The sequence below is a fragment of the Prunus mume genome, linkage group LG2, assembly GCF_029339155.1.
Source record: "Prunus mume cultivar Tortuosa linkage group LG2, ASM2933915v1, whole genome shotgun sequence".
In the NCBI taxonomy this organism is placed as follows: Eukaryota; Viridiplantae; Streptophyta; class Magnoliopsida; order Rosales; family Rosaceae; genus Prunus; species Prunus mume.
The window spans coordinates 39332848-39360518 of NC_142699.1; the positions used below are offsets into that span (position 1 = coordinate 39332848).

Below are 27671 nucleotides of genomic sequence, written 5' to 3' on the forward strand. Positions count from 1 at the left end.
GATGATTTGAAGTTGGGCTTGGGGAAGTATGAGTTATGGGATTAGAAATTTAGCATTGGACTTAAATAATTTTTTTTTAAAAAATATGCAGCCTGTTTGGTCCGGTCTGATCCGGTTTTGCAAGGTATGAAACCGACACTGAAATTGGTTTGAACCAATCCGATCCGATTCGGTGTCGGTTTGTTGACTTTTTTGTCAACACGGTTTTTTCCAGGTTTTTTTCCATCTAGTGCGGCTTGATGTTCCAATTTTCCAATCTCGATGCCCACCCCTAGATGGCAATCACCTTTAACTCAAAGATCCTTCAATACAGAAAGTACCTGGAATTCATTTTGCATCATAGGCCGTTGGATCGTGAGCAGCAACTGTTTGGCAATACTCACTGGTTAACCAGCAAGATGCTTTTGACTTTGCATTATGTCATCCTCCTGTTCAATCTATTAATGTAGAAAACAAGTACTTGTTATGCCTATACAAGATGATTTCTTAATTCAAATTGAATGTTATATGAGTTTAGAAATTAAAAACATAGTTTACTGCAAAAGTACACAAAAGTTTAACGTGCACAGTTTTTTTAAGATCAAATATTCTTTGCAGTAGACCAGCTTCACAGTGGTTTCAAACTTTGTGGCTGCTGTGAGCACTGATTTTGTTTCACAGTTCCTTCAGAGGAAGTTCTATGTTGGAATTGTTGTGGAGCTGGCAGTCTTCATGGTGTCTCTGGCTCATACTGAATAGACGCTGTTGGATTTTGTGGTTGGACATGACTTCTAAGACATGAAGAATCTAAATGTGCAAAGTTCCTCTTCCTCTCTGGCTTGAGCAATTCTAAATGCCCAAATTTTGCTTGTTTTCTCCATGGAGGGATGCAACCAAATTGAAGGGGATGTATGTATCTTCAGATGTGTGAAATTAAGATCATTGCCAAAACAAATGGAAAGTTGGAAACCCTTATCCCCTGTCGAAATGTCCAAAGTGCAGGAGAGAGGAAAAGTAGAAAGGGGGGAAGAAGTGCGTTCTTCGTCTTCATCCAGACCAAGAAGGACTCAGCAAGAAAAAGGCTGTCGGCTAAAAGCTCGGAAAATATGGACTCCCTAGCCACAACCATCTTACTCCTATTGCAAAATTATCAGGAGGGCAGAGACCCAGTGTTGTCTTCACATCAATATCCATGTCAAGGCCCTACATTTTGCTCTTGGATGAACCTACATTCTCTGGTTTGCATTATTTTCGGTTTGTGTTTTTATTTTGATTTTCTCTGATTGAGTTTTGGGTGAGTTTTCATTATTAAAATTTATTAAGATGGTTTGTTTCTCTTTTAATTGCTTTTATCTTTTGAAGAACAACATGACACACAAACTCATTCTCTTCCCCATCTACTCTATCTGTGAATTAAAACAACGCAGAAGTTCAAAGTTCTTGTTTGAAACCACATGTAATAACTGAATATATTTCATGAAAATTGAACTTTCAAGATTTTCCGTTTCGAAATATCTTTATTTGATGTTGCAGGAAGCCATCATGATAGAAGCCGTGATATTTACAATAGAGCCCTTAAATTGGAGGTAATGACAGTCATTCGCTGGAAGATGAGGTCGCCATGTGCTCTCCTGATTATATGGATATATGGATCTATTTCTAATACAAAGTAACCAAAATGGATTTGCATAATTCATTAAGGTAAAGGAATCTGCATCTTAGAAATTTCAATAAAGATTAGTGCACATATAACGGATTTTAACTTGGAATCACATAATTTTTTATTTCTTATGGATTCCATCTTAAAATTTTCATGTTCATAAAGTTTGTGTTTTTATTTATTTATTTATTCTTTAAATTGAAAATAAGGAGATTATAAGTACATATTAAGTGATCGAAAAAAGTATAAAGAATAGCACATGAGGTGGCACCACAGTGTAAAGGTGTAACGACCTCCCCTTCCCAAGTCCACCTGTGTTCAATTCACACATGAGACAATCTTAAGGAAACTCAATATAATACTCCCCCCTCCCTAATGAATGACCCAAAAAAGATGTAGAAAGAATATATAAAACAACCATTTCATTTGTTCTACATTAATGTCACATAGGTTCACTAGTTCATAGAACAGAAGGAAATCAAGTACAACCCCCAAGCTAGCAAATACTTCGATTCGATTCTCACTTTTCACATACCAACAAAGGGAGAGGATAAATTATCCCTTGTAAGAGCATCCACAATGGGCTCCCTAACCCACCTCCATAGACAAATTTTAGAGAGGAATTGGAAAAATACAACTGCAACCATGCTTTCTATCCACCTCCTAAAATTGGGAAACTTTAAGAGCTCTTAAATTTGAGGAGAGAGAAAGGACTCCTAATGGCTCCCTATAATTTAATGCTGCTTTATTTTATGAGTATTTTAAACCTTTAATTAATGGAAATTATTTTTTAATCGAGAACCAATTAAAAAAGAGTTATAACATTTACAACTCCCTAAATTAGAGGGCATGGAGTTTAAATTTTATCGAGAACTCCTAAAATAGTTTTTATATATTTTTAGTTAAATTTTTAACTGAAAAGTAGAGAGCAGCATAGTGTTGGAATATGTTTCACTAAGTTTCACTAATTTTTCCACCACTGGCATGATGAACTGGGTTCAAAGATAAGATATAATAATTGTCCCCTAAGTGGCTTTGTATATTACTTGTTCTTTTTGTCTCCCCAATACTAAAGCCTTGAAGACAAAACTAGTTTATCAATACATTTGCAATCGGTCCAATCATATACAAATTTCACTGAGAATTGGGATCTTACACATAATATTTTGAATATTTCATCAAATGAACTCTTTTTATGGTCTTCTTGAGTAAGAAGTCGTCTTGGTAGTGGATCCTCTCTTTTGTTATGTTTGTGGGAGCAGATATTTTCGTCTCCAATCACAACGCGCCACGTGGAAAAGAAGATTATCTCTTTTAATTAATTAATTGAACCAGTTTATCTGGCCAATTAATTAATTGGGATAAATATCTTAATTAACATGATATTATCTTTATTTAATAAGATAATATCATTAATTAAGATATTATCCTAATAAAGAGAAGATAATGTCATTATCTCATATATTATCTCCATAAAAAGAGATAATATCATTAAATCAGATATTATCTCAGTCCGACTCGATCCCTACGAATTTGGGTAGAGAATAAACTCAGCATATTCTCTACGAAACCCTAGCCCCGAGGCTCCTATAAATAGATGACTTCATTCATCATTCAAGGTACATCTAAACCTACTCCTAATACCCGAGAAAAATACCCGAAGCTCTCTTTCTCCCTCTCCACTCTCCATATTTTCTCCACACACACTACCCGCCACCTGGCTCACACCCTACATAAACACTATCTGCACTTTGCTTAGCTATTGTTTTTCTACAAACACTGAACTAACTTAGGCATCGGAGGGTCTTTGGCCAACACCCCCCGGGTGTGGTCTATTTACTCCAATCTGTTTTACAGGAATCAAGGAAGAGAGGGAAGGAAGATCGAAGGTTGAAGGATCTAGAAGCGAATATTCTCCCGTGAGATTATTTGCACAAACATTTGGTGCTTTCATTGAGAGCACGAGTTATACTCAACGCGTGCTCAAGGAATCCGTTCCTCCTATTTTCCAATCAACCGAAGCCTTCCAAACAACCATGGTTGGAAGCAAACGCACTAGGAGCAAAACCGCCGCGGCTCGATCCGAGATGGCCCAAAGCCATTCCACCCACGATCCCGCGATCGACATGGTGGCACCACCACCTCTCGCCACCGTGCCAGCTACCGGACCCGCAACCGGATCTAGCAACCTCCTGTGGCACTGTCGCCGAACATGGTGGACCCTCCCATCAAGGTGGGCTCGTTACCACCACCGACTTAGGCCCGGTCTTGGAGCAACTTGCCGCCTCTCCATTGCCACCACGCCGACGACGCTGGTACACGCCCAATGAAACCCAGCCCGTGCAATTGGGCTCCACACGCTTCTCTCCTCCCGATCCACAAAGTCAAGCAGATCTCAACCTGAGAGTCGACCAGCTAGCTCAGAGAATGGACGACCAAAATGCTCTTATGAGGCAGCTCATTAATCAAATAAGCGTGGCTCAAAATCTTGGCCTTGGACAACCAGGCGAAGAGAGAAGAATAGACGAACGCATCGGTGGGCAGCTCAACGGGCACCAAGCGGGTCGAGCAGGAGCGAGCAGACAAGGCGATGCACAACCACGTGATCAGCTTGCCGACATGTCGCAAGCATTTGCAAGCCACACACAAAGCAACGTGCGAGAAAGGCTCGGCCCACGACTTGATGTCCATGCTCGCCTGGGCCCGCAGGGAAATGTACTTCAAAGGCTAGGCTCCAGGGAGATCAAACCGACAATCGCCGAATGAGGATCGTGAAGAGAGGCACTCCACCGCCGGCCAAGCTGCAGAAAATCCTCGCAAGCGCAGTCCACCAACACGCCTCCTAGGCAGTGCAGCGACGAGAGGACCGACCCGCATGCATCAACGAGGAGGTCAATCGGCCGCTCAATCGCAAAAGTCGCCAACGTGATCGACCAGCAATGCGCTCGGAAGACGCTGAGAAGCTTGTGAATGACCGACTTCGAGACTTGAAGACTAGCGGAACCTCGAGGATGCACTACGTAAGGAGATGGATCAGCGATCTCTACTCCTTTCACCCCTGAAATCGAGCAGCTGCTCCCCGGCGATTCTCAACGCCTTCGCACGATTTCAAGGGAGATTCCGATCCCGAGAGCCACCTAAAACACTTCAAAAGTGTCATGATCCTCCACAAGGCCGACGACGCACTGATGTGCAAGGCGTTCGCAATGACCTTGCGAGGAACACCAGATCGGTTCCACACCTTGCCGCCTAGGTCGATCAACGCCAAGGAACTTGCCTATGTCTTCACTAAAGAATACACTTCTTATCGGACGATCAAGAAGAACCTAGATCATCTGTTCAACCTACGCAAGAAGCCCGACGAATCCATTCGAGATTACATCAAGAGGTTCAAAGCAGAAAAGGCCAACATCGTAGGGTGCGACGACCAAATCGCATCATCTGCCTTCAAGAAAGGTCTTCCAGCAGAACACGTTATACCGCGAGCTGACTATCACTCCCGTACCGCATTTTTAGCAGAGGTCTTCGCGATCGCAGTAACGCCACGTGCTCGCGGATGATGATCGAATTGCCGCCAAGAAGTCCACCGAGCAGGAGATCGGCACTGCGCAAGCCAAAGAAGCGATGGATTTAACAACAAGAATAAGGACAAGCGCAGGTCACACCCACAAGAGGACGCTAAGGCAGGAGAGAACTACACCAAGTTCACTATCCCTATACATCAAATCCTAGCCCAAGTGAAAAACAAACCTTGGGTAAGAAGACCGCCACCTTTGAAAGGAGATCCGGACATGAGGGATACTAGCAAATACCGTGCCTTCCATGGGACGCATGGACACACTACGAACAACTCGCTTCGCTTGGAAAGCACACCTCGAAGAACTCGTGAGGGAAGGTCACTGCACGGAATTCATCGCTAAGCAGGCCATCCGACAGATAGAGGACCGCGACACCGCCAAGGAGCCGCCTCCAAAAGGTCATAAGGATTAACACAATCCTAGCCGACTCCGAGGAATCTGGGTTGACCAGCAAGGAAAAAAAAAGGAAAATCAAACAAGCCATTATGATCTTCCAAGTCTCAACCGACCTTCCGCTAGCAGAAGACGATCTTGTAATCGGCTTCCAAAAGAAAGATCTAATTGGCCTTGATCTACCACACAATGACGCTCTTGTCATCAAGCATTCAAATCGCTCAGGCCATGGTCGACCGAATCCATGCACGAGGGCAGCAGCCAACATCCTACAATTGACAGTTATCCAACAGATGGGCTTAGAGGCAAATATCAATAAATCAGCCAAGTCGCTGACTGGCTTCAATGGAGCGACAACGGTTACCGTAGGCACGATAGAGCTCGACGTCTACGCCCCACCTGTAGTTCAGCTCGCAAACGTTCATGGTCATTGATGAAGTCTCACCCTACAATGGCATTCTAGGCAGACCATGGATCAGCAAGATCAACGCCATCACCTCCGCCACGCATCAGAAGATTCGCTACCCCATTCCTTGGGATGGATCGCCAATCAACAAGCCGCATCGTGCAATGGCGAGGAAATGCTCACCCAAGGGTCAAGAAAGGCAAGCAAACACAGCTTCCTCCCGTGTGAATCAAGCAAATCTAAAGGAGTAGAACAAGGATGAGAAAGCAGATTCCGCTTCGACTACGAGCAGCCAAAGGAAAGGGAATGACTACTCCCCAATAGCAATCAAAGAATCAGGACCAAGTCGAGGGAATCCGGCCGGAGGTCTATCCCAAGAAGGATGGAAGCCCGAGGAGGACGTTGAGCTATACTCTTGATCCGGACAAGCCGTAGAGAATAATGCTGGATCGGCTCGCGCTTAAGCCAGGAGGAAAAGGCAGAGCTTGTAGCCTTCCTCCGTAACAACAAAGACGTATTTGCATGGTACCATCCGACATGCCCCGTATCGATCCCCGATCATCCGCCATCGCTTACATCGCCAACCCACCATGAAGCTCAGAGCGTAAGAGACGCAACTTCGCCTCGAGCGGTCGCCATCATTGAAGTTTAGATCGACAAGCTTCTAGTTGCCTGCTTCATTGAAGAAGTCTCATACGCAGTAATGGCCGGGCAATGTTGTTCTAGTAGCAAAGAAAGATAAAGGCATGTGGAGAGTGTGCGCCGACTATACTCGACTCTCAACAAGGCATGTCCTAAAGATAACTCTTCACTGCCGAGAATTGACCACCGCCGTTGATTCAACTTCCGCAATCAACTGCTAAGCTTCATGGACGCTTACCCTAGCATAAACCGATCATGATGCATGAAGACGACAAGGCAAAGACCTCTTTCATCATCGAAAGAGGTACCTACTCAAGCTACAAGGTCATGCCTTTTGGGCTGAAGAACGCTGGGGCAACCTACCAAAGGTCGGTGGAACAAAATTTTCAAGGAGCAAATCGGCAAGACTATGGAGGTTCACGAGACGACATGCTAGTCAAAGCTCCCGAGCGTCACATCGAATCTTGCCGAGGCATTCAAATTACTCCAAAATACAACATGAAGTTGAACCCGAGCAAATGCACATTTGGAGTCTCGTCCAGCCGATTCCTTGGATACTTAGTCACCCAAAGAGGAATTGAGGCACATCCAAATCAAATCAAGGCTATACTCAACATGAAGTCACCTGCCACAACAAAGGAGATACAAAGTCTAACGGGTAGGGCGGCAGCTCTCAACCGATTCCTCTCTAGATCTACCGACAAATGCAGGCCATTTTTCAAAGCCTTGAAGAAGGAACACAAAGACAAGTGGGATGACGAGTGAAGTAGCTTTTCAAAACTTGAAAACTTACCTCACTTCACCTCCATTGCTCTCAAAACCGATACCAGGCGAGGACTTGTACATCTACCTAGCGGTGTCCCACTCACTGTCATTCCGCCCATCCGAGAAGAGTCGGGGCACAACATCCGTATTCTACACTTTAAAAGCTCTCTCGATGCAGAGACTCGCTTATCCAAAATGGAGAAACTCATTCTTTCGCTGTGGTTTCATGAGAGTTAAGGCCCTACTATCACACACACCGGATAATTGTCATAATGCAGAATTTCCTTTGAGATCGATCCTTCACAGCCTCGACGCTTCTCAGCGACTCATGAAATGGGCTATCGAACTCACCAATACGACTTCCTCGACCGGCCAAGACTGCTATAAAAGCCCAAGCTTTAGCAGATTTTGTTGTAGAGTTTATCTGACACCAAGAAGAGAAGATGGTCACGAAAAGCAAGGAAAAGCGGATGACACCTCCCCCACCGATTCGAACCTACCTAACGATATGTGGCAGTTGCATGTAGACGGAGCATCAAATCACAAAGGAGCGGGAGCAGGAGTCGTCATAATCACCCCAGACGGAACCTTGTTGGAACAAGCTATCACACTAGGCTTTTCTGCTTCAAACAACGAGGCAGAATATGAGGCACTGCTTGTAGGACTACGCCAGCTAAAGAACTGCCGATCAAGAGACCGCCATCTACTCGCACTCCTAACCGATCACGAATCAAGCCTCAAAGTAGTACATGGCAAAGCATCCAAGAATGGTCCAGTACCTCGACAAAGTCCAAGGACTTTTGAAAGAATTCCCTACTTTCACCATCCAACAAGTTCCACGGGCAGAGAACATTCATGCAGATGCTACAGCCTAGGATCAAGATCGACACCCACCCGACGCCCATCCTAGCTTGAACACCTTGACCGGCCAAGCATCAAGAAATGGAGCCGATCGACTCAATGCAGATTGATGAGGACCCCAGCTGGCAAGACCCCATCATCGACTACTTAGTGAATGGAAACCTGCCAACGGATAAGTCCGGTTAGAAGGTCCAAGAAGGTCATGAGATACTATATGCACGGCAAAGAAGCTCATCCGAGATCATACTCCGCCCTCATCTCACCGCATAAAGTACCCCAAACACTTGAAGTCCTCTCGCAAAATTCACGGACGCAGTGTGGCAACCACTCGTAAGGTGTCACCGCCTAAAACTCTCAACGTAGGCTATTTTCGCCTACTATGCGCTACGACTACCGAATATGTCAAAAATGTGATCGCGCTAACGATACAAGCCGATCCCTAACTGCCTGCCGAAGTTTATCATCCGCAAAACAGTCCATGGCCATTCATGCAATGGGCCATCGACTTAGTGGGTCCCTTGCCACCGGCGCCCGCCAAGAAAGAAATGATGATCGTCGCCACCGACTACTTTACTAAATGGATCGAGGCCGAAGCTCTATCCTCTACTAAAGAAGCCGATGTGGAGCGATTCGTCGAGAAATATCATCGGTTCGGCTCGCCTCACAATCGCTGGTCACCGATAATGGCTCACAGCTTCATTGGCAAGCAAATCACGCTTCTTTGTAAATACAAGATCAAGCAACACCTGTCCACTCCAAGGTATCCACAAGGAAATGGGCAGGCCGAGGCATCCAACAAAGTCATATTAGACTGCTTGAAGAAAAGGCTAGAAGGCGCCGAAGGGAAATGGGTGGACGAACTCCCCGGAGTACTATGGGCTTATCGCACCACCAAACGAAGGTCGACTGGCGAAACCCCATTTTCCCTTGCCTATGGAACCAAGCGATCATTCCTCCTCACGCCATCGCCCTCTATAGGCATTGAAGTCGGCAATATAGAGCAGAACTCCAAGTATGATGAGACTCAACCTGACTTACTTGAAGGCGAGCGCGAGAAGGCCATCATTCAGCCGCCTATCAACAGCAGCTGAAGTCCTACTACGACAAAAGAGCTAAGATCGACATGGCCAACTCAAGCGACTTGTGCTAAGAAAGGCCTTCATCATCGCACAAAGACAAGGGTCTAAGAAAACGAAACCCAATTGGGAAGGCCCTTATGTGATCACCGTCCGGGGGCAGTGAGGAAGTTACACGCTGAAACTATGGATGGGAAGGAAATACCACGGCAATGGAATGCCTACCATCTCCGAAAGTATTATCCGTAATGCTTCCTACTGACTGCTAGAAGCTCCAAGTTTTTGTACTCAGTGATTTTCATTTTCAATAAAGGACTGTAATCTTATGAATATCAATATAAGCTCGTTTCTTATTCCAAAATGTCTCATCTACCCACAAAACACAATTGTTGTCCATAAGCGCTCTTCTGAGACGCAGGCAACCACTGTAGCTGCCTTCGTGAGACGCAGCCCATAAAAAGCGCTCCTAAGGGAGACGAGGTGGCGCCAGAATTTCCTAATGGAGGTATCCGTGTTCCTATCCGCCTCCCTAAGGCGGCAAGATAGTCATATAGTTGCCCATAAGGAGCGCCCTAAGGAGACGCAGGCTACAACTAAAAGCGCTTGTTTGAGACGCAGCCCACTAAAAACGCCCTAAGGGAGACGCAGGATGCCCAAGAATTTCTTAAAAGGAGGTCTCCACGCCCCAAGGGAAGTATCTGTGTTCCTATCCGCTTCCTAAGGGAGGCAGTGATAGTCATACTGCTGCCCATAAAGAGCGCCCTAAGGGAGACGCAGTGGCGACGACTAAAAGCGCCCGCTTGGAGACGCAGCCACTAAAAAAGCGCCCTAAGGGAGACGCAGGTGCACCAGAATTTCTTAAAAGGAGGTCTCCATGCCTCTATGGAAGTATCCGTGTTCCTATCCGCTTCCTAAGGGAGGCGTGATAGTCACACGCTGCCCATAAGCAGGGCCCTTCGAGACGCAGTGGCACGACTTCCAAGCCAACCTAAGAGATATGCAGAACACGTCCGAAGTCCTTCAAGAGGAACCCTCGACACTCATGAATCTCCAAAAGGAGATGTGCAATCAAGACACTAGCCGGTTACTCAAGCAGTTCACAAGACAATATGCAAATTGAAGTTGAAAAATAAAGACTGAGATTTTCATAGCAAAGCGACCAACCGGCCAAGTTCAAACAAAAGAAGATGGTCAAACAAGACCAATTATTCTAAACGAAAGCAGACTACAAAAGCTGAAAAGAAATAAAGGAGTCTTCGTCTTCACCCAAACACCAAAGAAGAGATCCTCGATCTACACCTCTTCAGCTGTCCGCCGACACCACGCTTTCACAGCCTCCACATGCTCGATATATGACGCTCACACCACCTCATCGGCCGATCCTCATCCGCTCCATCTTCCTCACCAGCGCTTTAGCCACCCGCCATCGCCTTCTGTATTCACAGATTAGCCTCTCACTTTTCGCAGGGGGCAAGTCCGATAGAGCATCTCGATGTCTTCATCTCCAATGGCGTAGAGGGGATCATATCCTTTTGCGCAGTCCAAGTAGCCCAACTTGTACGCGTCCATGGCAACTTAGGACTTGGATTCCTCAGCAGACTCATGATAGGCGTGAAATCTAGCCAAAAGCTTGTCATAGCTATGAGAGATGTCGGCATTCTTGCGCTCAAGGTGGAAGTAAGCATCTTTTCGACTTGTCGCCAGCAGAAGAGTCGGTTAGCTCGAATCCTTCTCAACAAGGGAATTCTTCAACTCGATATCATCCTCGCAAATCGACGCCTTCTTTCATAACGGTCCGCCGGAAAGTTTGCTAACTAATCTCCGACATTCTTCTTCCAACTCGAGCCGAAAGGTAAGAGGGGGCAATAGCAGACGAGTTCAATGGTCTCAAAGAAAAAACTACTCCCTTTGAAGTGATGAAGTGTCGCTTCCCGTTGTTTTTCCAAGGAAAGACTTGAGAAAGCACCAAGATTGCCAGCCTGACGGATTTGGCCAACCAGCTCAGCACAAGAGGATGGACTTGATAGAAATTGCGCTCTTTAGCAGATCGACACGCCGCATCTGCAGGCTAGATTTGTCCACCTTGGATCAACCGCGGTTGCGTATGACCTTTGTTCGGGCAGATGACTCTCTTGCTTTCCTAGCCTCCGCCAACCTCACTTCCAAAGGAATTTACGACGCCGAATCAACCCACGCTTGGATCGCCGTGACTCAAAGCTGGATCATGACGATTGATGAATGAGCGCATTCTCCCACATCGACTTCCACTCTTCAACTCGTGCAAACGACCAACTTCGGGAGGAACATCCGCATCTCTTTGTCTTTCAACAGTGAGCTAGATCGCGACGACCACTTCGCGAGCGGTATCATGATCTCCAAGCTCACAAGAAGAGGCTTTAAGGAGCATCCCTTATGTTATGCGATACCGCCAATCTTCTTGCCGCTCGCACTAACAAGATGCTTGACCTCGCGTAAGAGGCGTGAACAACTCCTACTTGGATCTTCTCAGCAGAAGGGAGCTTTGGCTTCTTCCTCAATGGAGACACGCCTCGCCCTGTGAAGAGGTAGCTTGAGTTCTTGAAGACTTGACTTCAGCCTTCCTTTTGATGGGGTTCAGCAGAGCATGCCTCTTGTCTCAGCAGACATGATCATCGTGGTCCGACCATTTCGCTCCATCTTTCGACATCCTCGGTCGGGGCGCACTCACCGCCTTCCTCCCAATACTGGCCAACAACCAACGCCACTCACGGAACTTTTGGGGATGTTCAAAGCGCGGCATCTTTAGCCATGTTAGGCTCAAGCTCCACTTTTTTGTCATGTCGTCCGCTACAAGCAGTAAGACAAAAGTTAGTCAGCTACGCTTCAAGAAATTCAAACAAAAAGAGAGCAGATAGAAGAAAAATAAAAAATAAAAACTGCAAAAAGACGTAATTGCAGTAGATGATGGGAACAAGTGGACCATCATCGCCTTCCCACCGTCCGCTGACTTCCAACACATCATCATGCCACACGTGATCTCCTTGGCTAAGACTGTCAAACAATTTTGACATTGCAAAAAGGTTGTGCGCATCTTTGAAACACCTCACTCAAAAAAATAGAAGAACTCGTGCACTGTTAGCTCCAACGTGAAGAAACGGCTTAGATTCTCGAAGCACATGATCGCTCGATAAACATTGGGAGTACACTGGCTCGGAGCACACCCCATGGCGCAAAACACCTCCTTGAAAAGCTTCGACAACGGGAATTTGAAGCCCAAGGAGAAGTAAAAGGGACTGAAGGTGATGATTCTCGCATTTGGATCATTCGCATCCACGCAAGGCATGTTGTCACTCAAAGGCTTCACTTGATATGCACATCCTCGAATTGCGTAGCATAAGCAGCCGCCACTCGAATTGATCTTCATTTGTAACGCGACGCAGTTGGCCTACAAATCTCTCTTGTACACCCTCGAACCTCCCACAAATACAAAGGCACTGAGAGCTTGAAGCCTTGCTACCTGCCTCTGAAGGCATGGTTAGTCAACTAACAACTGCAAGAAGAGAAGGAAATTCCACAAGTTAGAACCCAAACAAAACAAAAAGGGCTGGAAAGAAAAAAACAAAGCAGATAAAAAGGGGTCAAAGGAAAAATTTTGAAGCAACCAAAGATGAGCAATTGGCTTCGGGCTCCAGCCAAAGGCGATGGCCCAGTCCATCCCAAGAAATAAGACAAGGCCCACTCCCATGCAGCCCACTAGCGCATCCTTCGCCCACGCCACGCCAGTTCGTGGCAGCACACAAGGCCCTCGCCTCGCCAAGACGCACCTGTGGTCCACCAACAAGAAGCTCAAGGCTGGCCGCGCAAGGCCCAAATACCCATCCTTCTCGCTTGGGCTTGGCTCCTCCATGCTTTCCCTTCAAGCCCAGCACATGCAAGCACAGCCCATTCCAGATCTTTGTACTCAGACCACGAATTTGCAGCTCTGCGGTCGACCACCTCCTTGCTGCCAAAAATCAGAAAAAATATATATATGTGCATACATATTTTCACGAGCTCGACTTACTCTGGATGCACTGAAACCTCTCTTCAACAAAGCAGTACAAATTCTCTAATATCTTTCTCAAGCTAGAAGGTAGAGAAGTTAAGTTTGTGATGTGAGAAAGAGTGAAGAAAAGCCCATGTATTTATACAGGTTGGACAACCCAGGTCAAGGAGGGATCGCAAGCTCATTCCTACTGGGAATCCAACTCCAACAACAGTCAAAAGCCTACACCAATTGGAAATCTGATCTGCAAAGGAGTCCAACTCACATAATAAAGCCTATACAGCTGAGAGCCCAAAATATATATATATATATATAATTTCATCTCCTACATGCCACACAAGCGCCATGTAATGGGGCATTTGTGGGAGCAGATATTTTTGCCTCCAATCACAATACGCCAATACGTGAAAAAGAAGATTATCTCTTTTAATTAATTAATTGAACCAGTTTATCTGGCCAATTAATTAATTTGGATAAATATCTTAATTAACATGATATTATCTTTACTTAATAAGATAATATCATTAATTAAGATATTATCATAATTAAAGAGAAGATAATGTCATTATCTCATATATTATCTTCATAAAAAGAGATAATATCATTTAATTCAGATATTATCTCCATAAAAAGAGATAATATCATTTAAATTAGATATTATCTCAATCCGACTCGATCCCTACGAATTTGGGTAGAGAATAAACTCAGCATATTCTCTACGAAACCCTAGCCCCGAGGCTCCTATAAATAGATGACTTCATTCATCATTCAAGGTACATCTAAACCTACTCCTTATACCCGAAGCTCTTTCTCCCTCTCCACTCTCCATATTTTCTCCACACGGCTCCGGCCACCACACACGGCCCGGCCGCCGTTCACACCCTATAAACACTACTCCGCACCCTTTGCTTAGCTATTGTTTTTCTACAAACACTCGAACTAACTTAGGCATCGGAGGGCCTTTGGCCAACACCCTCGGTGTGGTCTATTTACTCCAATCTGCTTTACAGGAATCGAGGAAGAAAGAGAAGGAAGATCGAAGGTTGAAGGATCTAGAAGCGAATATTCTCCTGTGAGATTATTTGCACAAACAAGAACTTGTTTCAAGAATTACGGTGTAAATGGCTGTAAAATTGCTGCAAACAATTGTGAAAGACACGCTATATGAACAGGATCCAATGCACCAAACACAGCCAACAACATTACTCCTACCAATGCAACAAATTAAATGACACATAATATGAATACAATAATACCTGCAGACAAAACTCGGCAGTTGTCCACTTCGTTCCAAATACTTGAGGATGAGAGAGTTGTCTTTTGCGTATTAGAAACATGACCATGTCAAGGTGCTGACATTTCACAACACAACAACGACCTCAATATAATAAAAAAATTGACACATACTCAAAGTGATCAAATAAGAAATTGATCGAAATAAAGTACACTTCAAAATTGTTACCCTCGAGCTCATCCATGCAGTTTCATCTACAAGTTTGTAAAAAAAATCTGCCCCAACTACAAATGGTTCGAGCTTCAGCTCTGCACTACAAAAAAATAAACTTGCAAAGGTAAATTCAACCAAAAAAAAAATAATTGACACCTTGCATAATATGACAATGACACACACACGAAGAATTAGCTACGTAGATATTGTTATTGTACATGACTGCATACATCAAAAAACATGTATATTGGTTTTGCCAAGTTATAAATCCTAACCTGATGTCACTTTTCCAAGCCTTGCAAACTTGTATCATAGCCTTCACATCGTCCATGGCCAAGGGTTGTGTTGGATCAAATCGGGCCTCAGGTGTTTGTGCATGAAAACCAGAGCTGACCTCTTTTTCCGGAAGGATCTGAATGGACTCAACAATTTTTTCACGGCCGCTTCTCAGATCCTTTGCCTTCCGTGATCTGGTTTCGAATCGTGGCATTAGCCTCCTTGTCCCCTTCATCACCAACCAGATTTATACTAGTTTCCATGGGAGGCCTCGCTTTGCGTCCCACCCTCAATTTCTGTCTTATTCCAATCCTCTAACAAATGTAACATTATTTTAGAAATAACTCTGTACCCATCCCTATCTTCCGGAGTAGGAAGGAGGGGATCTTTAAGACTAGGAACCTTCACATCTTCAGAAGTAGGAACCTTGTGAGGTTGTTGGTGCACTTGTTTGTCACCAATTGAAGTGTCAATTTCAGCGGCTTCGACTTCCATGGTTGGGAAGGCTTCCACTCAGTCCAGGGACTTCCGCTTCCCTTTCACCCCTTCTATATGCATGGCTGGAAAGGCTTCCACTCCACCATGCATCTTGCTTCCATTTCAACCCGTTTTGTATGCATACCGAAGGCTTCCACTCCATCACCTGGAACTTGTGCGTCCATTTTAGGCCCTGCTTTGGCAGTTGGAGTAGTAGGTTCATTTAAGGGTGACATTTCATTCTGCCCTCCTTCATTCATCTGAGCAGTACACACTTCCTCATGCCCTTCTCCACCATATTTTTTTTTATTTAACTCCTCCATCTCCAACTTAAAATAATGTTCCACTGAAGCAATTGTTAGGGCCAAATCCCGAATAGCCTTTTTATTTCTGTCACACTCCATTTCATGCTTCAAACAGTTCTTGTCTACAATAGCTTCCAAGTCACGAACTCTGTTCCTAAGCCCCCGATTTGAACTACGTAGCTTTGCCAACTCATCCTTAGTGCTTTCTAATTGATGCTTCAAATTGCCAAAGTCATTAAAAGACCCTTTAACCTGCATAAAGTTATAATGCAATAGTTAGAGAGCTTACAAAAAATAAGAAAACTATTTCCATTTCATTTGTATCGTATTCTCTACATTTTCACAACATTGGAAAAAGGTCATGCTCACCTTAGAAGAGGAGGGAAGGGTAGCTGTTTCCTCAACATCCACCTCTTTTTCTTCACTAGAAGTGCTGGTTTTGTCTTCGCCCTCATCCCTAAACAATTGAACAATTTCTTCATTGTTCTCATCATCATCCCAACTCCAGTAAGATTGTTGCTTCTCAATATCAGTTGGCCGGAGAAGTTGCACATCAACCTCCAATTGAAACACATCTAATAAATCAGTGAACTTTTTACTTGTTCCTAATCATAACATGACTAATACAAACCTGAACTAACCTCAAAGTTTTCATAAACCTGACTCATAACCTCCCTAAAACGGGCCACCGTGTTGCTCCTCCAATGTAATATTCGAGGGATGTGCCTATTGTCTTCATGGACTGTGAAATGCAATGCTTCCAATGCTAGGAAGATTTCAAAAGCCCAAATCTGTTGACAACAATCAAACATCAAAATCAGTACATGTATTTAAATGAACTAAAACATTGTTGGATATGTGTTCACCTGAAGAGCAAAGCCAAACCCCCTTATGATGTACTCTCTTGGTCTACCACATTTCATTCTTGTATGCGCTCTCTTTCCACTTTTGTTGGGCTTTTTTCTGTTTTGGGGAACCTTCACTCGTTGGCAATCAGCAGAAACGCCCTAAAAGTGAAGCATTTGTCATCGCATATGACATGGCGCCTCACGGATACTTGTCAAACTCTTCTAAGTCCTCAGCCAACTTCAAATAGCGCATGTCAATAAGCACATGCTTTTCAGTACCAAGTAGCACAAAAATGGCAAAATAGACCATTCCAAGCTTTAACGCATCGTCATCATCTGTGCACTCGATGAAGGCGGTGTGTAGGTCCAAAAGGGTGGCAGTGTTTATTGCTGAAGTATTTTCGCTTCAAGGAGCAATTGTCATTTGTCGCCTTTGGAATGAAAGGGAGCTTTCCGAACCTTAGCCCCGTGATGAGGCAAAAGCAAAAGTGTTGGGTTGTGAATTGTATCAACTTGTTACCCACAATGAATTTTATCCCGTTCACCTATGTAACTGTCTTAGGATCAGCCTTCCTCATCAACAGCCCGTGGACAATTTGTGAATTCCACTTCAGGTCCTCTATCAGTAATAGATGACCAAAACAACTCCCCTCGAACCTCTCAGAATCGCGCAGTATTGAACTTCGCTTTATTGTTGTAATGGCGGTCCTTGCGTGTGAAAGGGCAAATGGCTTTCCTTCGTACTTCTCATCCTCAGGAATCATAAGCTTTGCTTTACAAGCCATTCTCGAGTTCCCTGCACAACAACATCATACATACGGATCATTGGTTACCCATATTTCATACGTACATTACTCAAACTAATACTTTCAAGCCATTCTACTCTCCACACTCTGCTGTTATCTACATTCCCTTCTACCAAATGTACATTCGATTCCATCAAAAAACCAAATACCACCCAAGTGTGAAAACAATTTCATGAACCACGGATCCACTTGATACAGGGTTTTGGCGAAATGGCTACAACAATTACTCCCAATGCATCAATGCCTACTAAAATCTACTCATTACCATATTCATATACATGTCTAGTCATATGCAATACAGTAGCACACATGGAACATCAGTATTGATAGTTATGGACTCTGTGTACAAACTAGACACGTCAAAATGTTATTGCAACTGCAACTGCTAAACCTAACTGGATGAACATGAAATTTCTAAACAGATACTAAAGCCCAATAAAATACCATTTTCAGACATATATGAAAAGCTGCAAGCAAGGAATAACAACAAAATTTAGCAGGTTTTATAGCACAGGGAAGAGAAACATCCCACGCCAACTTACATTAGTATTTCAAATTCACATAATTAACCATTAAGACTGGAAGGGTGCAAAATATGCTACTAGGTGCTGAAACAGCAATGATACCAACAAATTTACTTATGCATTATTACTCAATAGCTAATTTAGGGCCTACTGAGGTAAAGTTGTGTTATAATGGAATAGCCATTGCCACCAGAATAAATTCCCACACTAAATATGCATCATAAAATGGAAGTGAAAACACGCATCACAAATGAACCAATCCTAGATGACAAATAGCAAATTGAGGCACTTCATCGTCCATAGAGCAAAATCAATACACCAATACAAGTTTCATCCAAGCATGAAGTAATTCACAGTTAAAATACATTATTATTGCAATCTCTGTAATTACTAAACTTCACAAAATCAATCACAGGTTAGTGAAATTATCATTCTCAAATGAAAACCATACAAATGCACAAACTAGTCAATAACAAATACAAAACCAACCTTAGAATCACTCGTTTTGTGCACAGAACCGAATTGGAAATCCTAGCAACACCTACAGAAAATCACGAATTTTGTCTGTGACAAGATTGAGAAGGAGGAGGAAGTATGTGAAAAAAGTCTGAACCAAAACCAAGATTTATGGTTTTTTAAGGCCCTGAAGGAGCAGAGGAGAAGAGAAAGACGTCAATTCAAGACATGAAAAGAGAGGGAACTGAGACATCGTTTAAGGGAGAGAGCATTTAACGAAGAAACCCTCTCTTTCACCGTCAAGAACCGCCTCACCAAACCCTTACATTGATTGTAGAGAGAGAACGAGAGAGTGCTGCTTAGGTTTTCGAGACAGAGGGAGACATAGAGTGGTGGTGGCCGCTGGAGAGAGAAAGCGCTAAGAGAGGAAGAGACAACCGTCACAGAGAGCTGAGAAAAAGAGAGAAGCCACAAGTGTTAGGTCGGCAATCCATGGCCAATAACTCCCCAATAGATATGTTTTTATATGGAGGGCACTTTGGTCATTTCACATCCCCAAGTGATTATATTAGAAATTGTAGGCTGATTATTTCAGCACACTATTTCTGAAAGCTGATTACACCAGCTTATTTCCCAAAAAAAAAAAAAAAACCTTTTAACCCAAAACCCCAAAAGCTGAGGGGCAGACTTAAATCACTCAGCAAAGTAGAGAGCAGACAGCAATGGAGTCTGAGGTGAGTTGTGCACTCTTTCTTTCGCCTTATGGATTGCCTTTTCTTTCCCAACACTGAATGAATTTTTTCGCGTTTCTTAGAAACCAAGTTTCGAACGGTTTCGGCTGTTTTCATCATCAGGATCAGGATTTCTTGAACAATCAGAGCCCCCTCTTCCCCTCCGCCTCCTTGCGTCGAAGTGTTGCCCTCCGAGGTATTTAATTAATTGGTGTATTTTGCAAATTCAAGCACACGCCTACATAAGTTTCGAGATATGATACTGAACAATTGATTGATTTTAATGTGGAATAGATTTTGCCTTCTGTGAAGTACACTGTGGAGCCAGTGGAGTTCGGTGGGCTTACTTTGCTCAAGGTCACTTCTTTCTTTTTCATTTCTGTTTGGTTTCCCAGAAAATGGAGCATAGTAAAGAAGAGCTATATAAAAGAATATAAAATTTCATTGTTATCTTTTTGTACTTTCCTTTTAAGGAAAAAAAAAAAAATTTGCCCCTTTGAGTAGAAAGTTTTGATAATCTATCAAATTAAGCTTAATCTGAGTGTAAATGGGACGCGTTAGTACTCAAGAGGTTTTCACGCTATCCAACTCCGACTTAGTTCCTGGGAAATATGAAGGTGTATAGAGTTCTTCCTATCTTTTGTTTGCTTTGTTAATAGTGATTCAATAATTAAAAATGACACTAGATTGAGTTTGTAATATTCTGCATTACAAATGTTTTATCTTATTTATGAAATGCTGTTGCACCAAATGGTGATGGTATGTCTTTTTCTTTTGGGGTGCAGGGGGATTAAAGCTATGGGAAGGTTCTCTTGATCTAGTTAAAGCTCTTAGCTCTGAAGTTCAAAATGGACATTTATCGTTTACCGGTAAATGAGTTTTAGAGGTGGGCATCCTAATGTTTTCACGTGAATGTATAATGTAATGCATACACATGTTAACATTCTTCATGTTACTTTGTCTGGTAGTCTAATGTTCAAGTGTAATTAAGTTGACTTTTATTCATAAAGGTGATTTTGTGAAATGAGACATACGCTTCTTTACCTCGAAGCCCTACAAACAGAAACTAGTTTGGCTTCTGGTCGCATGCCTGCCTACTTCATTCAGATTGTAGGGTTTCCTCACTAATTGTTACTCCATTAATTTCATTTTCACACATCGTAGAGGGGAACTCTTGAAATCTCTAGGTGCCTTTTAATTATTACTAACATATGGCTAGGTAAACCTTTTGGTGCTCTTATATCCTAGCTTGGAACATTCAATTAAGTAAAGAATATTAACCTGAATGAACTGCAATCTCTTCCTGATACATGACCAAATGGTTTAATGACAAATAGCCTGAACACTTTAACCTTTGTTAGAGATAACACCATGTTCTGTTGGATTAGATGGAAGTTATGTTTAGTTGGAGTCTTTGTTATGGGCTCTAACATATAACTTTTGAAGAAGTTACATCCCTTCATTTGAATGAATAATTCACATCTGCAGACACATCATTTAATTAGGTGTTACTTGGTGCACCTTCACAAGTCATTCATGAAGCTACATTGTCATTGATCAATAATCAGCATATAACTCATATATCACTATTACAAGTGATTATCTCTGATGAGTGATTTCCTCGTTGGCCTAGAATTTGAGGCCACTGTCTTTTATCTCCTTCTCCCATTTCTCACTATGCCTTACTGTGTTTCCTATCATGATTTTTCAGCTTGGTTGCGGTCATGGACTTCCTGGTATCTTTGCTTGCCTTGAGGTGAGTTTTTGCTTCTTAAGCTCGTAAATTTGGTTTCATAGATTAGATTTCTTAAGATTCTTCATTGTTGCTTCAGGGTGCGGCTGCCATTCATTTCCAGGACTTCAATGTGGAGGTCCTGCAGTGTCTCACCATACCTAATGTAAATTCAAATGTTCCAAGCTTCCAACGCCCAGCATTGCAAGTTACAAAGTGTGATGCGGGGACGGAAATTCATTTTTTCGCTGGCGACTGGCGTGAAATCCATAATCTTCTTCCCTATGCACAAAACATTGAGAAGGATCTTAATGTTAGTACAGGGAAAGTTCTAGATGCTCAGTGTGATATTATTTTAATGGCAGAGACAGTTTACTCAATCTTTGCTCTCCCACATCTTTATGAACTCATAAAGAAGGTATTTCTTATTTAGTTTGTCATTATTTATGATTCAGAACTGTGAACTTGCAGCTGCTGTAGGTATGATAATGTTTAATTTACAGTGCATACCTCCTTCTCATGGAGTAGTATACATGGCTGCCAAAAAGCATTATTTTTGAGTCGGTGGGGGAACTCGAAGGTTCCTATCCATTGTGGAGAAAGATGGTAAGCTAGTCTGAATTATCTAGAAAACTACTTAAAATCTATCTTGCCGCAGAAGTAGTCTCTTATTGATTTTCTACCCTATTCCTTTGGTTCATGGGATTGGGTTTAAGGGGATGGAACAAGTTACAGTATACGACATTCATGTATGAGCAGGGTTTTGTCGTTGTAATTAAAATATCATGGTTCCTTTGTTAATGTGGTTATTGACTGTTGTCAAATAATTTATATCTATACATTATTGTTTTTGGAAGTAGGCCTCTCTTCTTCTAGAGTCCACATCACCATCCTTGTCTCAGATTGATATCTTTACAGATGCTTAAATAAGAAATTTGAAATAATTTTTATTGGAATTCCTTTCTAATGGTGCTTGGGCTCTTGGGGTCTAGCATGGTCGCTGAAGTTGCAGATGGTTCTTCTAATGTCCTAGAGATATGGAAGCTTTCGTTTAAGTAGGCATGGAATTCATGTGGATCAAACACTATCCCTATTTTTTTATTTCTCTTTTTCAATCTCCTCCCCTGTGGCCACCAATTTGGCCACTTACCTCCTATATGAAGAATCAAATGTTACAGTTGTTGGTCTATATGCAGACAAGAAGGATGTAGAGAATATTTGGTCATTAGATAATTTCTCTTCTCTAAACCTCTTTTATGGTTTCTTTTATTATTATAATTTGGCTGGATGCTGAATTTGTTGTGTTGCAATTTTCATTGAATATAGGTATTGTAACACGGAAAATGACAACTAATATCGCTCTGATGTGTCAATATAACATTTTCCCGAATCGTAAATTCTTGATATCTCTTCATTCTTGAACTTACACTATGAACTAAGAGCAGTGTAAAGATTTGGATGTGGTTGAAAGTTCATGGGAGAGTTAGTACCTGTGAAAAGGATCCTGTTCTTGTTTATGGATCCATCGGTGAGATTAAGAATATTGAATGTATTTTTCAGCACCAACGATCCTATACTTGTTTGAAACCACTTCATTTCACTAATATTGCTTGGTCATACAAGTTTAGAATCCAATGACAATTAGCAGTCAAAGTATTTTACAAGATTGTAACTAGTTCTAGTGGTCTCATGGGGAACTATTCTGCAGACCTCTCAAAGCTTTTAGGGTTTCCAAATCAGGCATCATCCCTTGTTCGATCATTTCCTCAACAAGCCTCAAAGCTTCACCTATCCTTTTAGCTTGCATATAGCCGTTGACCAAGGCTTTATAGGAAGAAGCAATATCAGGGACACGATCTTTTATCACCATTAAATCAATGACCCTCTTTGCCTTATCCATTTTGCCACGACAACAATAACCATCAATTAGCATACTGCAAGTTATTTTGCTCAGCTCCATACCATATTTAACTTTGGCCTCAACTACTTTATGAGCCTCTTCTGGCATCCCTCCTTGGAAGAGAGCATCCAAAAGTATTCTCAAAGTTCTGATATCAGGTAAGACTCCCTGAACCACCATTTCATCAAACAACCTTGTGGCTTCAGCCCATTGATTTGTACGGCACATGCCATAAATTAGAGAGCTGTAGGTGAAAATGTCAAGCCTCATACCTCTTTGGGACATTAGCTCTGACACGGAGAGCGCTTCCTCCGCCCGTCTCTCCTTGCAAAGAGCATGTATTACAGTGTTAAAGGTTACAACATCTGGTGCAATTCCTTCATCCAGCATTCTAATAAACAACCTTGTGGCTTCTTTCCATTGAGCGGAATGGCAGAGGCTATTAATTAAGGAGTTGTAGGTGACGACATCAGGCTTTACACCTCTAAGGAACATTTCTTCCATAAGGTTAAGTGCCTCTGCAGTCTTCCCTACCTTGCACAAAGCATCCAACACAGAACTGAATGTAACAATATCAGGGAAAGGTCCACAATCAATCATGTTTCTAAATAGCCGCACAGCTGCTTCCCACTTACCAGACTTGCATGCTGCAGAAATTAAGGAATTGAAAGTGAAAGCATTAGGCTTTATGCCTTTGTTTTTCATTATTTCAAACAGAGCAAGTGCTCTTGTCCAAAGACCCATGTTGCATAATCCATAAATTAATGAAGTGTAATTGATGACATTTGGCGCAACACCTTTGTTGATCATATCTCGAAATAGGGTCAGCGCCTCATCTATTCTTCTTTCTTTGCATAAGCGGTCAATGATTGGATTATAGCATTGAGGGACAGGCTTAAACCTTCCATCTTCATACATTTGCTCGAGTATCTCAAGCGCCATACATGTTTTCCCAGCTCTGCACAACCCATTTATTATAGTAGCGTAAATGATTTCATTGCATGCTAATCCTTTCTCTTCTATTTTCTGGAGTAACTCCATTGCCTCAGAGAGCGACCTATACTTGCAAACCCCATGAAGCAAAGCATTCAAAGTATAAGCATTGGGCTGAAGACCATGTTTAAGGATAGTTGCTAAAACAGAGAAACCCAAGTCCACCCGATTCATACGGCACAAGCAATTGATAACAACACTCAGTGTAACGACTTCCGGGCGTAAGCCAACACAAGCCAGCATCTGTTTATACATAGAAACTACAGCGGAACATTGATTCATCTTGGAGATTGCCCCAAGCAAATGATTAATAGCCCAAATCGAGGGAATGGGTTTCATTTGAATTACGGAATCGAAGTGACCCAGTGCTTCATCTAACCCAAGATTACCAGATTTACAACGCGTTTTTACCAAATCCTCCAAATCAATGGTTTCCTTAACACTAACAGTATGACAACGATTGACAGCAAAAGAGCAAAACTGGCTTCTGAAAACGACGAGCCCAAACAGAGAATAGAGAGAAGAAGGATTACCCTTTGGAGAAGCGTGAGCCCTGGAGCTCTTTTCCCGATAATTTTCGTCATCATCGACCAGCTCCTAAGGCAGAGCAAGCAATTCACGATTTTTTTGGTCGAAATGAATGAAAGTTGTTTGCCAACACAAAGATACAACGTTTTCGTCCAAAAAAAAACAAAGATACAACGTACAAGGAACCCAAATAGAAAAACGAAAATTCTGTGGTGCATCGGCTGTACTGGTGCAGCCAGTTATCCAAGGGCCAGTATTGCATTTTAAAAATGAAGGGCTAAGATTGAATGACCTGAAGACTTATTGTGCCCTTTGTTATTAAATATCACGTGACATACACGTGACTGAGAAAACAAGTAAAAGGCTTCAACGAAAGCGTGGAAGCCCTCGCGTGCACTGGAGCTGCTTATCTCTGCGATCGATCTCTCTCTCTTGGAAATCCAATCCTCATCTATGTCCCCAAATCAGAATCTGGGAGTCTCACCTCTGCCGACGCCGAGATGCAACAGTCATCGGACATCCACGCAAGGTTTGCCGGCTTAGTTGTCTTCTTTTTCCATTGGTTCAATTCAGAAGATTACTCGGTTTTTGTCTTTGAAGAATCTTTATCAAGAAGCTTGGAAGCAATTGGGTTTTGGGGTTGATACATCTGGCAGATCACCACATGCTCTCCATTTGTTTGCTGAAATGTCACACTCATGTTGGGTATGCAATGGCGGTACTGCACTTCTTGATTTTGATCTTGGCTGCCATATGGGCATTCGAGACAATGGTGGTGGTGAGTTTCTCACGAGTTGCTTCATTGGAGGGTTGATGACAGAGAGCTTCGCCAGGACTTGTACTTGCTTCGTTTTGTTCCTGTTCAAGAAGCCTCTACGCCAACTCTAAAATTGCTCAAGGTTATGGTGATACAGGGCTTTATCAAGAATTGTTCAGTTGTCATTTTCCTTGATTCTGGTAGTTCACGAGATTTCATTGGTTTGGCACTATTCAAGTGGTTAGGGTCCAGGATTATGATTGTGTCCACACTGTTTTTACTCTTCCGTTGGGTAATTGCATTCTTGATTTTGACCTTGGCTACCGTCTGGGCATACGTGACCAAGGTGGTGGATTTGAAGTTGATAATGGGCATACTGGAAAAGAAGAAAATTTCTGCAAGGTTTATGGCTATGAGCTTGAGTCGTTGAGAGCTTTACTTCTTTCTCCCAGGGCTCATTCCAAAGGACTTGGAGCCATTGATGTGTTAGTGAGCTTTCCAATAATTGGGGAGTTTTATGTGGGTGGGCTGCCAATCCAGCAGCAGTGAGACCATGAGTATTGTTTGGTTCAGCATCTTTGTAATTGCATGCTCTGATGGTGGCCTTGTTCAAGCCAACCAGTTGATATATTGCTACAACAATATGAGTTCAATGGCACACATCCATCACTGAAATGGCAGCAACTTGTTGGTTCGAATTCCAGAATTTCATCCTTGAGGACAAGGATTGTTTTTGTGGGGAGGGTAGATAGGAATCTCTATATAAGCTGGAACTAGGGTTAGTTGTTAACCATTAGTTAGGCTATGTTTAGTTGACAGTTGGTTAGGTTAACTCTATATTAACTAAGTGAGTCTGTATTTGAGGGAGTTAGTTGAGAAATTGTATCTTGTTCTTTGTGAAAGAAATAATATCATTGTTCTTGAGACATTGAGTTAAGGTAGAAGGCAGGTACTATCAATTTATACAAGAACTGATAAAACTCTAAACCTAAGATCGAAGTGGAGGATAACGCAGAGGCCAACGCACAACGATGGCTTCCTGCACACTAGGCTTCACTTTCTCACCTGCTTCCCGTGTAATCTCTCTCTTTCTCTGAAATAATTGGGCAAAAATAAAACTAAATGCATACGAAACTCCAATTCTCAATTTGTGCATTGATCCTTCTTATCTTTTTGGCTGCAGAGGGTGCAACTTGAGAGTGGAAAATTCAATGTTTTCCAACTCCTCCTTTAGGCCACAGGTTACAAATTGTTGTCATTTCTCTGTGTGTTTTTTTAGCTTTCTTCCCAATTTGGTTTTAATTATAAACATTTTGCAGGTAACTTCCGGAATGCAAAAAATGGCAGTAGTTGGCGAATGTAGTGCCGAAGGAAATTGGTACGAAAGAGAAAACTCCAAGTTGACTGCTTGCGTAATCTTTCTTGTTAATAGTGTGAATTATATGACAAAACAAAGAAATTTAATTTGGGAACCCAATTTTAGAGTTTTCACATGTCTAAATTGAAGTGTTTTTGTAAGTGAAAGCTCATAATGAAAAAGGTATAGAGTTATGTAAGTTGTCGTAAACTCATGTTTTCACACTCTCTCTAAACCCAGCTTTTGGATGCACAGTTCTGTTTCTAATTGAAGCTTAATATGATTTGGAAATTAGATTCTTTAAAGTGGGTTTTTCTTCAGGGTATTCTGAAAGCAAAACCCAACAATCTCAGCTACATTTTTTTGAAAGAATTACATAAATTGGTGGTATGTTTCTGCTATTGAGTCAAATTTTGTTTTTGGTTTTTCCTAGAGGTAGTAGTTTCTATGACGTGGCTCTTTTGCTATGCAATCATCACGCTTCTGGTTTGTAATCTTGAATACTCCATGATTTTAATTAACATTGGCAATTGGAAAAACTGGCTATGGTTTTCTTGTGCAATCGTTTTAGGAAGGTGAATTCCCAATTTGGTTTTTTCAAGGGCTTTCAAGAGACCAACTCAATCACTTGAAAAGCTAATGGATGTTATGAGGGAAAAGCTTCCTAACACAATGGTTGCTGTTCGTATATCCGGGATGGAGCTCAGTGTCTTGGGTTGACATTACCATTTCAAAGATTGTATTGCTAAATCTGTAAGTGTATGGTTCAAATGTGATTGGTATTGGTTGCTATGATTGCCATAACTGCTATATATTGGTTGCTCTGGCTAAGGATTCAGGAAAAGAGAAATTAAGAAAAGTGCATTTTTGTTACACTGAAATATGTGTTTTGAGATACCATCACAGTGTTTAAATAATCTCTCTCTACCTCCCTCGCATTTGCAGGAAGGGGTATGCTCACTTGGACTTTTCATGCATACTTGGTGAGATTCTCACCTTCTTCTGAGAGCCTAATATTTAGGGGCTAACATTTGTGTACTCGACAAGTTAAAATTGAGCTAAACGTATTACAAAATATTTTAGGTAAAGTGTTTTCTTTGCTTATGTTTCTTTTTTGAGATCTTATTTCTTATTTATGTGACATGTAGCC

General features: G+C 42.4%; 1 protein-coding gene, 1 long non-coding RNA gene and 2 pseudogenes across 7 annotated transcripts in view; 2 read left to right on the top strand and 2 right to left on the bottom strand.

Moving 5' to 3' along the window:
• The first annotated feature begins 19143 nt into the window (after positions 1 to 19143).
• Positions 19144 to 22234, top strand: LOC103322695 (uncharacterized; annotated as a pseudogene). Its single transcript, XR_016124297.1, has 9 exons — positions 19144 to 19257; positions 19338 to 19450; positions 19549 to 19610; positions 19804 to 19871; positions 20040 to 20140; positions 20966 to 21010; positions 21087 to 21404; positions 21490 to 21595; positions 21966 to 22234. The product of XR_016124297.1 is annotated as an uncharacterized LOC103322695 (transcript).
• Positions 22235 to 22560: 326 nt separating this feature from the next.
• LOC148920307 (uncharacterized) lies at positions 22561 to 24572 on the bottom strand. Its single transcript, XM_089046496.1, has one exon. It carries the CDS (start codon positions 24216 to 24218, stop codon positions 22674 to 22676), a length of 1545 nt encoding a protein of 514 aa, XP_088902622.1. The 5' UTR covers positions 24219 to 24572; the 3' UTR covers positions 22561 to 22673.
• LOC148920308 (uncharacterized) overlaps positions 22561 to 27671 on the bottom strand; it is a 75152-nt pseudogene continuing 70041 nt past the window's right edge. The window contains exon 2 of the transcript XR_016124296.1: positions 22561 to 22696. The product of XR_016124296.1 is annotated as an uncharacterized LOC148920308 (transcript). The remainder of the gene's footprint in view (positions 22697 to 27671) is intronic.
• Positions 24793 to 27609, top strand: LOC148920309 (uncharacterized). Of its 4 annotated transcripts, XR_016124300.1 has the most exons (6): positions 24793 to 26240; positions 26348 to 26405; positions 26484 to 26542; positions 26957 to 27007; positions 27124 to 27274; positions 27467 to 27609. It is a non-coding gene; the product is annotated as an uncharacterized LOC148920309 (long non-coding RNA). The 4 variants fall into 4 exon arrangements; XR_016124298.1 differs by having other exon boundaries at positions 26957 to 27274; XR_016124299.1 differs by lacking the exon at positions 26957 to 27007 and having other exon boundaries at positions 24794 to 26240; positions 27093 to 27274.

Coding starts and splice junctions, on each gene's coding strand:
- LOC148920307 (XM_089046496.1), bottom strand. CDS start 24,218: ATGAAACCCATTCCCTCGATTTGGGCTATTAATCATTTGCTTGGGGCA.